The sequence below is a fragment of the Geospiza fortis genome, unplaced genomic scaffold, assembly GCF_000277835.1.
Source record: "Geospiza fortis unplaced genomic scaffold, GeoFor_1.0 scaffold98, whole genome shotgun sequence".
NCBI classification, from domain to species: domain Eukaryota; kingdom Metazoa; phylum Chordata; class Aves; order Passeriformes; family Thraupidae; genus Geospiza; species Geospiza fortis.
The window spans coordinates 3300478-3313563 of record NW_005054306.1 but is presented as its reverse complement, the minus strand read 5'-3'; the positions used below and the strand labels follow the sequence as shown (position 1 = coordinate 3313563).

The following is a 13086-nucleotide window of genomic DNA, read 5'->3' as shown; positions in this document are numbered from 1 at the left end:
GCGCTGGCCCGCCTGCTCATGCTGTCCAAGCGGTGCCCCTTCCCCGACGTGAGGGAGAAGAGCGAGGCGATCCTCAGCGGGGTGCAGGTGAGCGCGGCACGCCACCCCTTCGGCTTTGGGACAGGCCCCGGGGCTCTCCCGGCCCCGTCCCACGCAGGGCGCCCTCGGGTTTCATCTCTGCCCCGAGGTGGGCGTCTGATCCACCCTGTCAGATTTATTCCTGCAATTAATACGTGCTAAGTGCTCCCCACCCCTACGGCTCTCTCCCCGAATAAACACTTGGAAAAGCGTTATTGTGGGGCGGGGGGGGTGGAATATCTGACTGAAGACACTCAAAAAACACCTGGATATGTTCCTGTGTCACCTGCTCTAGGTGATCCTGCCTTGGCAGTGAGATTGGACTGGATGATCTCCAGAGGTCCCTTCCAACCCTAACTGTTCTGTGAAAAAGCACGAAGTGTTTCAGTGGAATCCACCAGAGAGGATTTGGCAATGAATGGCTGGAAAGTTGGGGCATCCCCAAGGAAGCACTAAAATGACAACTTTAACACTCTAGTTTCAGTCTGTATGATCGATGCTGTGGTATTACCCGGTTAACTTTAACAGAAAAGCAGGAAGGATTTGGGTATTGATATTAGTGTTGCCAATTGAAAATACAAATGGGAAGTCTTGGAGCTTTTAAAAGCCATATGAGCTTGTTGTTAAGGCAGAGCCTGTCAGAATGCCCTTCTTGTTTATGGGTAAATAGTTTTTCCACTGGCATAGATAGGATCCAAACTTTTTTTTTTCAAAGGCACTAGTCAATAGAGCCTAGCCAATAGAGGATTACCTTTACTGACCTAATGCTAACAAAAATAAATGTTACTTTGTACTCTTCCACTCTTGCAGTCTAATTATAGTTACTTGCATTGCGATTGTCTTGCTCACTTCAAGTTTTTGCACAGGTCTCGGAATTCTTGTGTCAGCGGGTCCAGAAGCGCTGCAAAAGATGCTGCTTTTAGCTGCAGAATAGGAAAAGGAAATTCGGGTATTTCTTTTAATCACAAGTGAATACAGAGAGCTGTGCTTGGAGATAGCTGCCTGATTCTTACTACTGTGCTTTTTCTCTCTGAACTTTAATAGGTTGAATATAGGGAAATCCAGAGAAACATAATAATAATATATGAAAGTACTATAGATAGAATAATTTATACATTATATGGAAAAATATGTATAACATAAAAACATCTTACCATATATATAGAAATACATTCTGGGTTTGAGTTATTGGAGATGAAAGAGTCTCTGTTTATTTTGTGTAACTTAACTTCTTAGTAGTGTGCAGTGTGATCAATACAGTGTAACTTATTTTATCCAGTTAAAGCTGTGTGTGGAGTTTTTCTCAAAGCTGATGGTTTCACATGGTCTAAGTGGGAAAGCTTGACAGCTTTTCTTTAAAAACCAAAACCAGTGAAACAAACAACCACCCCAGACTTGAATATTGAGTTGAAAACTTCATCTGGCATCTTCCCTGTTAAAGGTTCATATGAGAAGTGAGTCTGTTACCAGTGGGAATGATGAGTTACTGCAACAGACTGCTAAGGGAAAACTTGTTTTTGTCAGGTTCAAAATATCAGTCTATTCAAAGGCCAAACAGATGGTGATCTCTCACCTAAATTTTGGGGTGAGGTCAGAATACAGGACCAAATGACTCCCTTTTATGTTTTTATGTATTTGAAGTTAGTAGTCTGTTCAAGTTTTAGTGTGGTTTAGAGACTTTTTTACTAGCTTTTTTTTTTTTTTTTAACTGGGCCAAAAAGTTCTGGCAGAAAATGTCCATCTTCATACAGCAAATGCAAGTTCAAATGCCATAGTCCTTGCTGGTTTGATTAATAAACATAGGTGTGAAAGGTTTAATAGCTGTGAAACCAGCTGTACACACAAGGTGCAGTAAAAGTTTACCAATAAGTTAAGCAAAATAAAGTCAAATACAACATTATTTTAAGAAAATTTTTAAAAGCTGTTTTTGTAAATTTTCCTTTTCAGGAGCATAGATTGAAGAGAGAAGTATTCTGTATTTTATCAATTTAGAGTGGCAAATCTTAGTTCTTGTGTCTGTACTCATAAATTAAAATTTTCATTGTAATCTTTGGATCCAACAAACATTTATTGGAGACAAAATCCAGTGCAAATGTTCTGTTTTAGGTGCTGAGGACTATTGTCAGGCATGAAATGGTTTTCTGTTGATTAATCACCAAGAATAATATTATTCAGATCACTGCAGTGAAGATGGCAGAGCAAACTATTAAATTAAATATTATCACCCCATAGAACTTGTGGCTTTCAGCAGTGCTTCTAAAGGTTAGTTACTTAAAAATGTGAAATCCCATTCAGAACAGCATCAGCACTTGTATTACTTTATCTCCCTCTTTTGGGCTCTGAAACAACACTGAAGTCCACAATATGGACTTCAAGCAGTATGTACAATTATGCTGTCCAAAGTTATTAAATGACATGGAGTCCAGGGCAGGAGAGGTAACTTTGAACCCAGAAGTTCTCCTGTGAACTGGGGCTCCCCTCATTCTCTGTCCTGTGGAATGGTCCATCCCAGACTAGAACTCTGAGCCTGGACTCATATATTTCTTTTTGTTCCTGCCCAACCCAGCTGTCTCAATATGTAGAACTGCAAAATGTGCTTTATTAATCTTTCAGATTTGCTTCCAGCATAAATCAGTGAGGACATCAAAGATCAGAATTTTCCATGTGGTCTGATTGCTATTTCTTTCTTTGAGTTAGTGCCCTCTTGCCTGTTGGGGCAGTCAGCAAATATTTAGGCATGAGCAACTGGTGCTCCTGGTGATTTTGCAGCTTTGTGTCTGGAGCAGGTTGGTAGAATGCATTGTATGGCTGGTGTAAGCTGCAGGCTTGGCAGCAGCCTGTGTCAGCATGGCATCCCTCTAAGCCTGCCTTTGTTATGTTTTGGGGTTTTTTCCCCTGGATAAAAATTCCTCTGATATATGGTGGACTGCTAAGTGTGCAGCTTTCTTCTTTGCTATTAATAAATAGCATTAATAATGATATTAGTAAATAATATTGCTTGTATCAGAATCTATGGAATTACTTACTGCTTAACATAAATTCCCATTGATTTGACTTATGTTCAGGATAATGAGTTTTCTCATTGTAGGCTCTATGCCTATATATGTATAATAACATATACTTTTTTACCTGAGAGAATACATAGGTTTTCTCATTTAGAATAAATGAGTTGTTTTTGTAAGGGTTATTATAAAGACAGTGCCAGCAAATGAGTCTCCTTTTTTTCTAATTTTTGCTTTTATTGATAAAAGCAAGTTCCTAAAGCCACTTTGACCTCAATAGATAATTTTAAAAATGTTTTCAACATATTTCAATTGCAATGCTTTAACCAAGTGAAAACAGTTTCAATGTTTGCATTTAAAAATGTTTGATGAATGGTTTTTGAGGTAAAACCCCCAAGATGTGTCCTAGGTTCTTGGTAAATTCTTGCTGATGGGATTTTTTGCATGTATTTATAGCATAGTGCCTATGACCTTGCAGAGTAGTGCGTCATTCTTCCCAATGTGCTGGGTGTCCACACACCAACACAAATATATTGGGAAAGAACAGCAGTGGAATGTCTAAACACATGCTCATGAACAGTCTTCTGCCAGCCTCTGTTGGATCAATCAGTAATGTAGGAGTGGGATATAAATACAAGGTGTCTGTCCATAGCTGGAGAAGAATCACTGAAAGGATGAGATTTGATAATTAAAATCTCTTATAATGATTCAGTGGAGAAAACTCAGCAGGACATACTGGTCTCCATGGGCGTGTAAATTCATTCTCTTCATAAACAAAGAGAATACATAGATGGAGGGCAGGTTCTGTTGGTGCAACAAGATGCTAGTCTACATAGGATAAAAAAATGACAACAGCATAAAAACCCGTAAGTGTCAAAAAGCTGAGAATATGGCACGCAGAGCTTGACTGGGGGCAAACATAAGGAAGAAAGAAACAATCTATACCTCTTTGAGAAAAGCAGTCTAATGATACCAAACACTTGCATTGAAGGGGAAAATGAGTAATGAAAAAAATAACTTTGCTCTCTGTTGATCTTTTCATTGATGTAAACAAAGGAAACATAGAAAGTACACAAAGATTTATGAAAAAAAGCTAGGATGGTCAAAAACATAAGGAGGCATGGCTAAAATGAATATTGGAAGAAAGCAAGAAATAAAAGATCCACAGATTAGTGGATTAACAGATAAAGCTGAGGTGATTGAAATGTTTTCTGAAATGGTTAATCCAGCCTGTGTAGTCAATAGCCATAAAAGCATAAATAGAACCTTCCTAGGCTGGAGGGAAAACCTATAGGTTGCTTGGATAGCAACAGATTTTAAATCTGGTAGGGCCTGGTGAAATTAATTCCAGGGTGCTTAAAAAAGCAACTAGCTGAAGTGATCTCATGTAGTGGATTGTAATTTCAAGATAGTGGAGGGAAGTAGCAGACTCAGATTAATTGGTGCATGCCTCTTCAGTGTGGGCTAAATGGGATGATGGATTTTAACTGTAGCTCAAAAAAAAAAATGCTGGACCAGTGTTGAAACACATTTTTAGTGCCTAGGAAAAGAAGTTGAGCAACAGCCAACGCAGACTTAGCCAGGATGAATTCTTTTAAATCCAGCATTGCTACTGCTTTTGTGATGGAGTAACAGGCCTTGTGGTGCAGAGAGATTCCATTATATTAATAGATTGATAAATTGGAGTCCTCAGTGTTCCCATGATAGCCTTATTAACAAGCTGGGAAATTGTGTTCTATAAACTGCACTTTAGTGAGTAAAATTAGCTGGAAAACCATCCCCAGAAAGCAAGCGAGGTCAGGTAACAAGTACTTGGTACAGGCTCTACAAGGTCCAGTCCAGCAAAGGCTTGATTAACAAATTTTAATGCTTTGTTGAATGGATTACAAGCTGGGAGGGAAAGTAAGAAAACTGGAGAGCAATCATATAATTTAAAATTAATTTAATATTTAATGTGAGCTTGTATCATATCTTCTAGTCCTTAGGAGTTTTTTTGTGAAGAAAGTTTGAAGTACTTAGTGGCGGTGTGGTTGGCTAAAAGGAAGCTTAAGATAATATATTCCCAAAGAAATGGGATGAAAAGGGATGAAAATCCTGCTGCAAAAACAAAGAAAACATGAGCTAGAATGAGTGAACAATGGATTTAAATTCCAGAAAGACTTGGATTGGACATTTGGGGAAAATTTCAGTATTAGGATAGACTTATGCAGTCATGTTCATCTCTAGATCTAAACTGTTCTTAAACATCAGGCAGGAGTGAGGTGCTTATTTGATCTCTCCCTGGGAAAGGCAGAGCATTGCTAGCTGGATGATTTTTCCTCCCAGCTTCTTTTTCTGTGTTTTGTATTGGTAACTGCTTGGAAGGGACTTCAAGAACCATCTAAGTCCTTTCCCTTTGATCTTCAAGAATGTATTTACCTGACAAATAGTGCTCAAACCTATGGTCTGAAACCTGTCTCATACATAAAAGCATCAGGTGGCCTTGAAGGAGTGGTTTTGATTATCTCTTTGTTTTCTCAGCCCTGCTGCTTTAGTGGATAAATGTATCAGAATTCCAGAGTTTGCTGAGGGCTGTTAGGGCACAGAAGAGAGGGGTCATGTAAGCAGCCAAATAAATCTTCCTGTCTTAAAACCTTGAGGGACTGATTGGGATCTAGGCTTGCTTGGCAGAGGACATGGAAGGGAATATCCTTCTTTTCCAAATCCTGGCAAAATACTTGTATCATTTAAATTAAATGGGCATCCAGAAAGGATGGGAAGATTTCTGGTCATAGCCAAAGCAGACATTGTGTCCTCTGCCACTGTGGTAGGACAAATAAAGCCTCTGCCAGGAGAGGAGGTAGTAATTCCCCTCTGTGCATCCAGAAAGGATAAAATAGGAGTTACTTTTCTGTTTCATTGCTCTATTTGTTCTAGCAATGTGAATTCACAAGAGAATTCACTCTTTGCTTTGTGTTTGAGCTCTGTGGTGCACACTTGATAAGAGTAATAAGGGTGAAAATTATGCTTATTGCTCCCTAGTGGTTTATCCTGATCAGTGTTGTTATGGAAGACTGCCTAACTTTCCAAATCTTTAATCTTCTTGGGGATAATCTTTGAAAAATAACTTTATAACTTTAAAGTCTTTTTTAGCCTTCCTGTACAACACTAGTAGTTTTCTTTAGAGAACATTGAGATCTGTAGCTAGGCAGATATGTTAGGTTTAGGATTTTTGTCCAAGTTAATTTGACTGTGTCCTGCTGCATGATAGGGATGTTCCCCTGTGATGCTTACTGCTGGTCAGTCACCATAGAAAGGTGTCTCAGTTGAAATCTATAGTCTATTCAAGATTAAGAATTTAAATATGATATCCTCACTGGTGCTGGTGAATCTGATCCGTCTGGAAGCTGACTAGTCCCTCTGCACAATGCCAATACCCAAATCAGTTCCTGTTTCCCGTAGTGCTCTTATATACAGTGAATTAAAACATCCTTTTTTGTGAGTTCACTTCATAGCAAAAGCATGTTCTGTCTCTTCCAGATATTGGATGGAATAGATTTAATTATTCATTGTAGGGTGCTCCCTTCAAAATCCACGTGGCGCTTTACCAGTTCACTAGTTTAGAAAACGTCTGTCTGTTATGGGCTTTTTTGGTGGTGTTTAATACTCTTGCTTTTCTGAAACTGAGAGAGAATACTGAAGTAATGACATGATGCTTTAAAATGATCAGTCTTATTTACGGCATCTGCTGCCTCTGCAGTATTGTTGTAAACATGTTCTGATGATGGGTCTGTATCACATGTGTGGGGTGACGCTGATGTTAGTGGAGAAAAATTAATCTTGACATGTCAGGGAATATTCTGAGCAGGTGTGCGAACATATTTCTTAAAGACTTAAATGCTCAATAAAACTCAGATGGCCTTATCTGACTCTTCCCTCCTTCAGCCTACTTGCCTTCTTTCTTAAGGCTTCAGTCTGTTGAGAAAGATGAAGGAAAATTTTCTCTTCCCGAGCTTGTCAACTCCAGAATTGCCTGACCTTGGGAATGTCTTTGGTTGGAATAAGGAGTTGCTTGAAAACAGTGGAGGTTCTCAAAGTGATACAAAGTAGGGCATCTGGGGCACTTCTAATGCTGTTTCTGTGTTTGAGCCTTTCCATAATTTTCCATGCTAATGGTATGCAGTTCTTCATGTATGGACATGAGCTTTGCTTAGTCAGCTTTTCCTTATAATTGTTGGAAATTACTTGATCTGTAAATTTATGAATTTATGTGATTCTGCTGAACTGATTTTCAGGACATCAAAACTAGAATTTTTATTTTCAAAATGAGTGAAGCATGAAGCACACTTCTGGTAATATCTTGGTTGATATTTATTTTTTGACTGCATTGAAGTACTTTAAAACTGAAGAAATCAAACACAGAAGTTTCTTTATCTCTTGCTGTTTAGTAATGAGGTAAGCAATTATAGGGTGTACATTGGTGGCTTAGTTAAAAAATATTTGTTCCCTGTCTTTTTTTGTTGTTTAAATAGGAGTTAATACCTAGAGATCAGTAGGAACCAGAAATGCTTCAGCTTGAATGCATTTTGTAAATAGCAGCATCTGTTCTCCTGATCTAGCAGTCACTAAGTCACATGAATGCTTTTTTAGATTTTTTTTAACTTTCTTTTGATTCTGCTTCTCTTTCTAGAGGTAATTTTAGAAGTTGGCTGTTCATTTCAACTCATAACTGGGTATGATCCTTTCCAGTCTACGCTCATGTTCTAGTGTCCACTTAGGTCTCTATCTGAAATTGTTTTTCTTGCTCTGATTCTAATAGTATATGGGTAGCAGTGATCCTTCCCCTCTCTGCATTGATATTCCTAGAAGTTCTGCTCTAAGTTTCCTAAAAGCCAATTTATTTATATTTTGGGGGGATTTTATCATATAATTTGCTTGTCTTGTTTATTAGTAAATAACTGTCTTCATTTTGGGCTCTTGGCATACATTTCAGTGCTTTATGCTGACAAATAGGGAAATTTTATGTATCTTGAGATGTTCAAGCAAAGGGAAAAGCTCTAATATTTTGCAATCTTTTACAAATTAGCGTACAATATTAAGTAAAAAAAAAGTATGGATTTCTAGGTTATGTAAAATAATGTATCTTCTGTTAGCCTGACCAAAGCATATTACTTTAAAGAAAATTACATTGTCTTACTGTGACAAGTATGAAGTGAGCACTGAAGAAATCCTTGCTGTTTTGTCATCTTACTCTTGACTTTTTCTTCAGGTCAGGGTTTTTCCTTTTAAAATAAACATAGTGGAAAAGTACTGAATATACCATTGTGGGCCAGAAAAAAAAGGTTTTGAAAGCTTGATTATATTTTCCTGTGGATACCAAGTGTTTAAATTTCCAAAAATATGGTCTGCTGTCAGTATGGTTTTCTATTCCAGTAAATTGTTTACAGTTTAACAGGGATTGGAGAGTGGGAAAAGCTTAGGTTTCTCTCCAGAAATCAGTGAAACATGGAAATCTTCACTTGAAGCTACAGAAATTAATTAAGCCCAAAAAGTTAAGTGTTGGCATTTTTTCTTGTTTACTGCCTTTCTGATGTTTTCAGTGACTTTGACTTTTCTCTTTCCCTTTGTCTTTTTTTTTTTTTTCTGGAAAGCTTAAGTTAAATTACTGCCAAAAGTTGGTTTGGGAAGGTGAACTGGTTTAGTTCTATTTCAACCCAGTAAACAATTTACCATTTTTCTTACTTCAGCTTTATGTAGAAACAAAGTTTGTTCTTTCATGTAATTTTGGGTTAAAAGTATCACCCAGTGCTGTGTTCTAGTGCAAGAATATTACCCAAAAATATACTGGGCTGGTATTTTAAAAATAGAGGTGATGCTGCTTATGTAATCTGATAGTATGTCCCTTCTGTGCTACTACAAGAACTTACTTTCAATTCAGGCACTGTACTGTAGAAAAGCACTGAAAACTGCTTCTGAAAATATGTGTTTTTTATTTTTTCCCTGTAAATTAGTTTAAAATTGTAACTTTTTTTACTATTCTATGCCTTCTGAGACAGTAATAAAGTTTTCTTAGCTGCAGGTCTTTCCTGACAAGTCTTTGCCTAAATAGCTGACTGGCTTTGTGGGCCTTAGTTTTGAGACTCAAGATGTAATCACCTCTTCACCAAATTTCTCTCCCTGGGATCTTGTTCATTGGTATTGAATTGTTTTTAAACGGTTTTCTTCGGAGACAAATATTTTTGTCAAGGATTTCTTAACTCCTAGAGAGTAAACATGGAATAATATGACATTTAGTCAAAGGAGGAACAAACCTGAAAATGCAAACTTATTTAAAGCTCTAAAGCCTTTCCTGTGTGCAATTTTCTTTTTCTTTTGTTTTCTTTTTTTGTGTGGAGAGGGGATGGTGTTTGTTTCTGGGAGGAGGAGAACCACCTCTTTTCTGAAAGATGTTTTTTCCATTGCAGCTTGTTGCTGAGCCTGTTGCTGGTGTTCTAGTGCTACAAAACTTCTAGCTTTAAATGCAGCCTGTTTGCCAACAGCACATTCCACGCAGATTAAACCGTTTGTTTGGATTTTCCATTTATTTAAATTTTAGTTCTAAACTAGTTTCACACTGATACCCATGTAGAAGAAAGACCAAAGAAAGGAAAAAGTTTAAGAAAAACTTTTTGTTTCTGTGAATTTCAAGTCAGTGCTGAGTGCAAGCTTATGTCCCTTTAACAGTACTAAATATTTGGCAACTGCTGTGCACAAAACGTTTTCTGGAGCTCACCATGTTACAAGATAAGGCCTTACCAGGATATGCTTTTGATAGTTGCTGTAACTTCCTTTGTGTCCATTCTATCCTTCCTACTTGTGTTACAGAAAAGATTTTGGAAACCTTATAACTTCACCTAGGTTACATTTTGTTTTTAAGAGTTATGTTTGTAATGGTTGCTTATATTTATCTAGAAATTGATGTATAAATAGTGTTCTGTGGGAGAAGCTGAATTCTGACATTTTTATTGCTACTATTCTGTTCCACGAGGCAGGAAAATAAGCCAAATGGAAATGCTTTTGTCTGGCTTTTAGAAGGCATATTGGTATCTTGGCTTGTAGTGTTCTGCTTTTCTTTCTATTCAGAACATGGCAACTCTGCTTGGCTGATATTGTCTATAATCTGTCAGAAGAGTATGTGTAAATTGGAAGTGTCAAATGTTGCTTCTTTTTCTTTCATTATTCGGTGTCAGGCCTTTCTGTTAAAGGATTCAAGGTTTTGAGTAAGGTTTCACTAGGAATGAAAGCTGTTTTTTAATGCAGAAGATACCATTTGTAATGCACAATGTAAAAATCTTAATTTTAGGTTCTAAAGGTAGAAGTTAACTCTTTGTAGCTTATACATTAAATGAATACCTGAGACTGAAGCATAGACTGTTCTGTGTTTTTTGTAGAGTTTTCTGTATGTTGTGTATAGTGTTAGAAGACTTGGGAAAAGTGCTGGTTTTATACACTCTGAATTCAGTGTGCAGATAATTACTCCTAGGGGTAGTGGAAAATATGGCTGCTTCATGATGCAAAAATTAATTTTGCGCTGGTAAGCTGAGGTGTGCTTCCCATACACGTGGCTACCACTTATGTTCCTCCTCTCAGAGCCCCGGGACTGCCGTGCAGTGTCTCACACATCCGCATATTTTGGGGGGAGGTACAGTTCTTGGCTATCAGAGCTCTGGGGTAGGGTAGCCACGTGGCTCAAAAGTCATTTCCAGTAGCAATAAATCTTCATGCATGTGCATAAAAATATGCTAAGGCGATTGCAAAGTTCTGATGGACATCTCACATGGAAGCTAAATAACTTGCTGTCTGTTCCCTCAAAAGAACAGTTGCTAAAAATACCTGGGAAGATGTCCTGAGGTCAAAAAAACAAATGCATTTTACAGAGAATAAAATCAGATTTTAATACTATCTTCTAAACCTCTTCTTGATGGTGTTGGGAAACTGAAAATTTCTCTAGTTGCACACTAACTCAGACTCACAAATTCCCTGTTTAATGATAACTTGATGAATAAAAATGCCTTTTGTGGAATAAAATGTCTTCAGAGATATAATCTCAGAGTTTGTGTCAGGGATGCTGGTATAGGAGAGCCAAAACTTGAAGTTTTGTTTGAAGTCTGTGGTTTTAGTGCAAACTTATCCCAGGTTATCCTTTGCTAATATAACCTGTCTGGTTCTGTCCTGTGTGATGGTCTGGTGTGAAATTTTTCTTTTTGTATGTAGCTGTTTTAGACAGCTGTAAGGAGACACCTACTTGATTCTGTAACAGACAAACATACGTGTCTATCATCATGTGTTTTCAAAACTTCAGCAGAAAAATGAATATTAATCTTCTAAACATTTGCTCTATGTACTTGTCGAGGGTGGAGTGACAAGTCCTGCTGCTAAACCAACAGGTGCTGAAAGGAACCCCTTGCTTTCTAAACTCCTTCTCAGAGAGAGGTCCACGTGTGGCTGGATCCAATCTTAGCCCTAGATTTCTTTCCTGTACATTCTAAAAGCTAGAACTGGTAGCAGTGTATGTATAGGATAGAACAGTGCACTATTGCAAAGCAGTTCTATTAAAGCTCGCAGGAAGGAATAATTAAGTAGACGTGGATGTAACTCACCCTACCAATGCTCGTGAGCAGGTCTCTCTCCTAACCTTGAGGAGTGTCAAGAGGGAATATGCTAGAGAAACCTTACCTTATGAAAGTGGACTGGACTTTCATAGTATGAAGTGACCAACTGCCAGTCCCATGTCTGCCAGGTCAGCTTAGCAGCTTGTCTGCCAAATCTTTGCCTCACTATCAGGATACTGAATTGGGGTTTAGTGTAGTTCCACACCAACACCAGCACATGGCCTGAGCTCAGCCCACCACTGATAGCTGTGCAAACAGGACATTGTCCAAGTTGCTTGGCCACATTAGGGGTAGAGTATCCTGCTACAGTACTACTTGAATTCATTTATTTAAAAATAAGAGCAGCCAATCCAACTAGACAGGACTTGTAAAAAGCATTGAGCTCCTTTGTTGTCTAAAACTGCTAAGAAATATAAGTGGAAATCAAACTGGAAAGAGGATGTGCTCTAAGTATTTATTATGGATATACAAGAGGTAATCTAACAAAGAACTAACTCTAAATTCTTAAACCAAGCATAATTAATTTTGTAATAGAATAAAGTGGTTTTCCTAGGGATAGTATCATGTGAAATATCTTCTCCTTCTGTATGTAATAGAAGCCAGGGATAATATAATTTAATAGCCTAATTTGAGACTAAATTCCTTTGTCTGGTACAATGGTAGATTCTGATGCTCATTGAAATCAAGCTCTCCAACAGACAAAGACAGTCTTCACATGGATAATAAGGTTGGTAAACTACTTTATTTTCAAAATAGTGTGATACCTCTTACATAGTTTGTGTTTCTGAATATTGAGCTCTCTGAGAAGTCTTGAAACCTGAGACTTCCAAATGGCAAGGGGAAGCTTCTTCTGAGAAGCTGAGTTCTTAACAATTCTGAATGTTATAGAATGATAAGGAATTGAAGCAGCATGCTGTATAATATTCTGTAGCAACAATATTCTGCTACTATAAGAAAATATAGAAGAGAAGCTGCTATTATGTCCTTGTGGCAGTTACTTTCCTTCACATAAGTAGATGGGATCATGCCTCTTCACGGAGTCTGATTTGGAAATCTGGAATCATCTGCAGGAGAGCATCCTCAAGGGAATGCTCTCATTATTGATGCAAATTCTAAATTTCTAGAAGGCTCTTACAGCAATCTTTTTTATTTCTCTCTTGTAGTGGAGATGAAGTCCAGGAAATGTGTGGGGCAGATTATTTAATAAAGAATGGATTTTATTTTTTTACCCCCTTGGCTCTGTATTTGTATTGGGTTTGCATGGCAAGATTTTGGTTTCATAGCAGCTACAGGGGTGACTCCTGTGAGAAGCTGCTGAAAATTTCCCAAATGTCCAATTGGTTCCAGTTTGGGCCTGTCACTGGCCAATGCTGAGC

The 13086-nt window shown here is 37.9% G+C and overlaps 1 protein-coding gene across 2 annotated transcripts in view; it reads left to right on the top strand.

Annotated features, from left to right (window-relative positions):
- The first annotated feature begins 6 nt into the window (after positions 1-6).
- Positions 7-13086, top strand: part of SESN1 (sestrin 1) — a 77979-nt gene continuing 64899 nt past the window's right edge. For both annotated transcript variants that reach the window (XM_031066632.1, XM_005418417.3), the window contains exon 1: positions 7-87. In XM_031066632.1, the coding sequence (XP_030922492.1) occupies positions 19-87 (69 nt within the window). In that variant the 5' untranslated portion in view covers positions 7-18. The remainder of the gene's footprint in view (positions 88-13086) is intronic.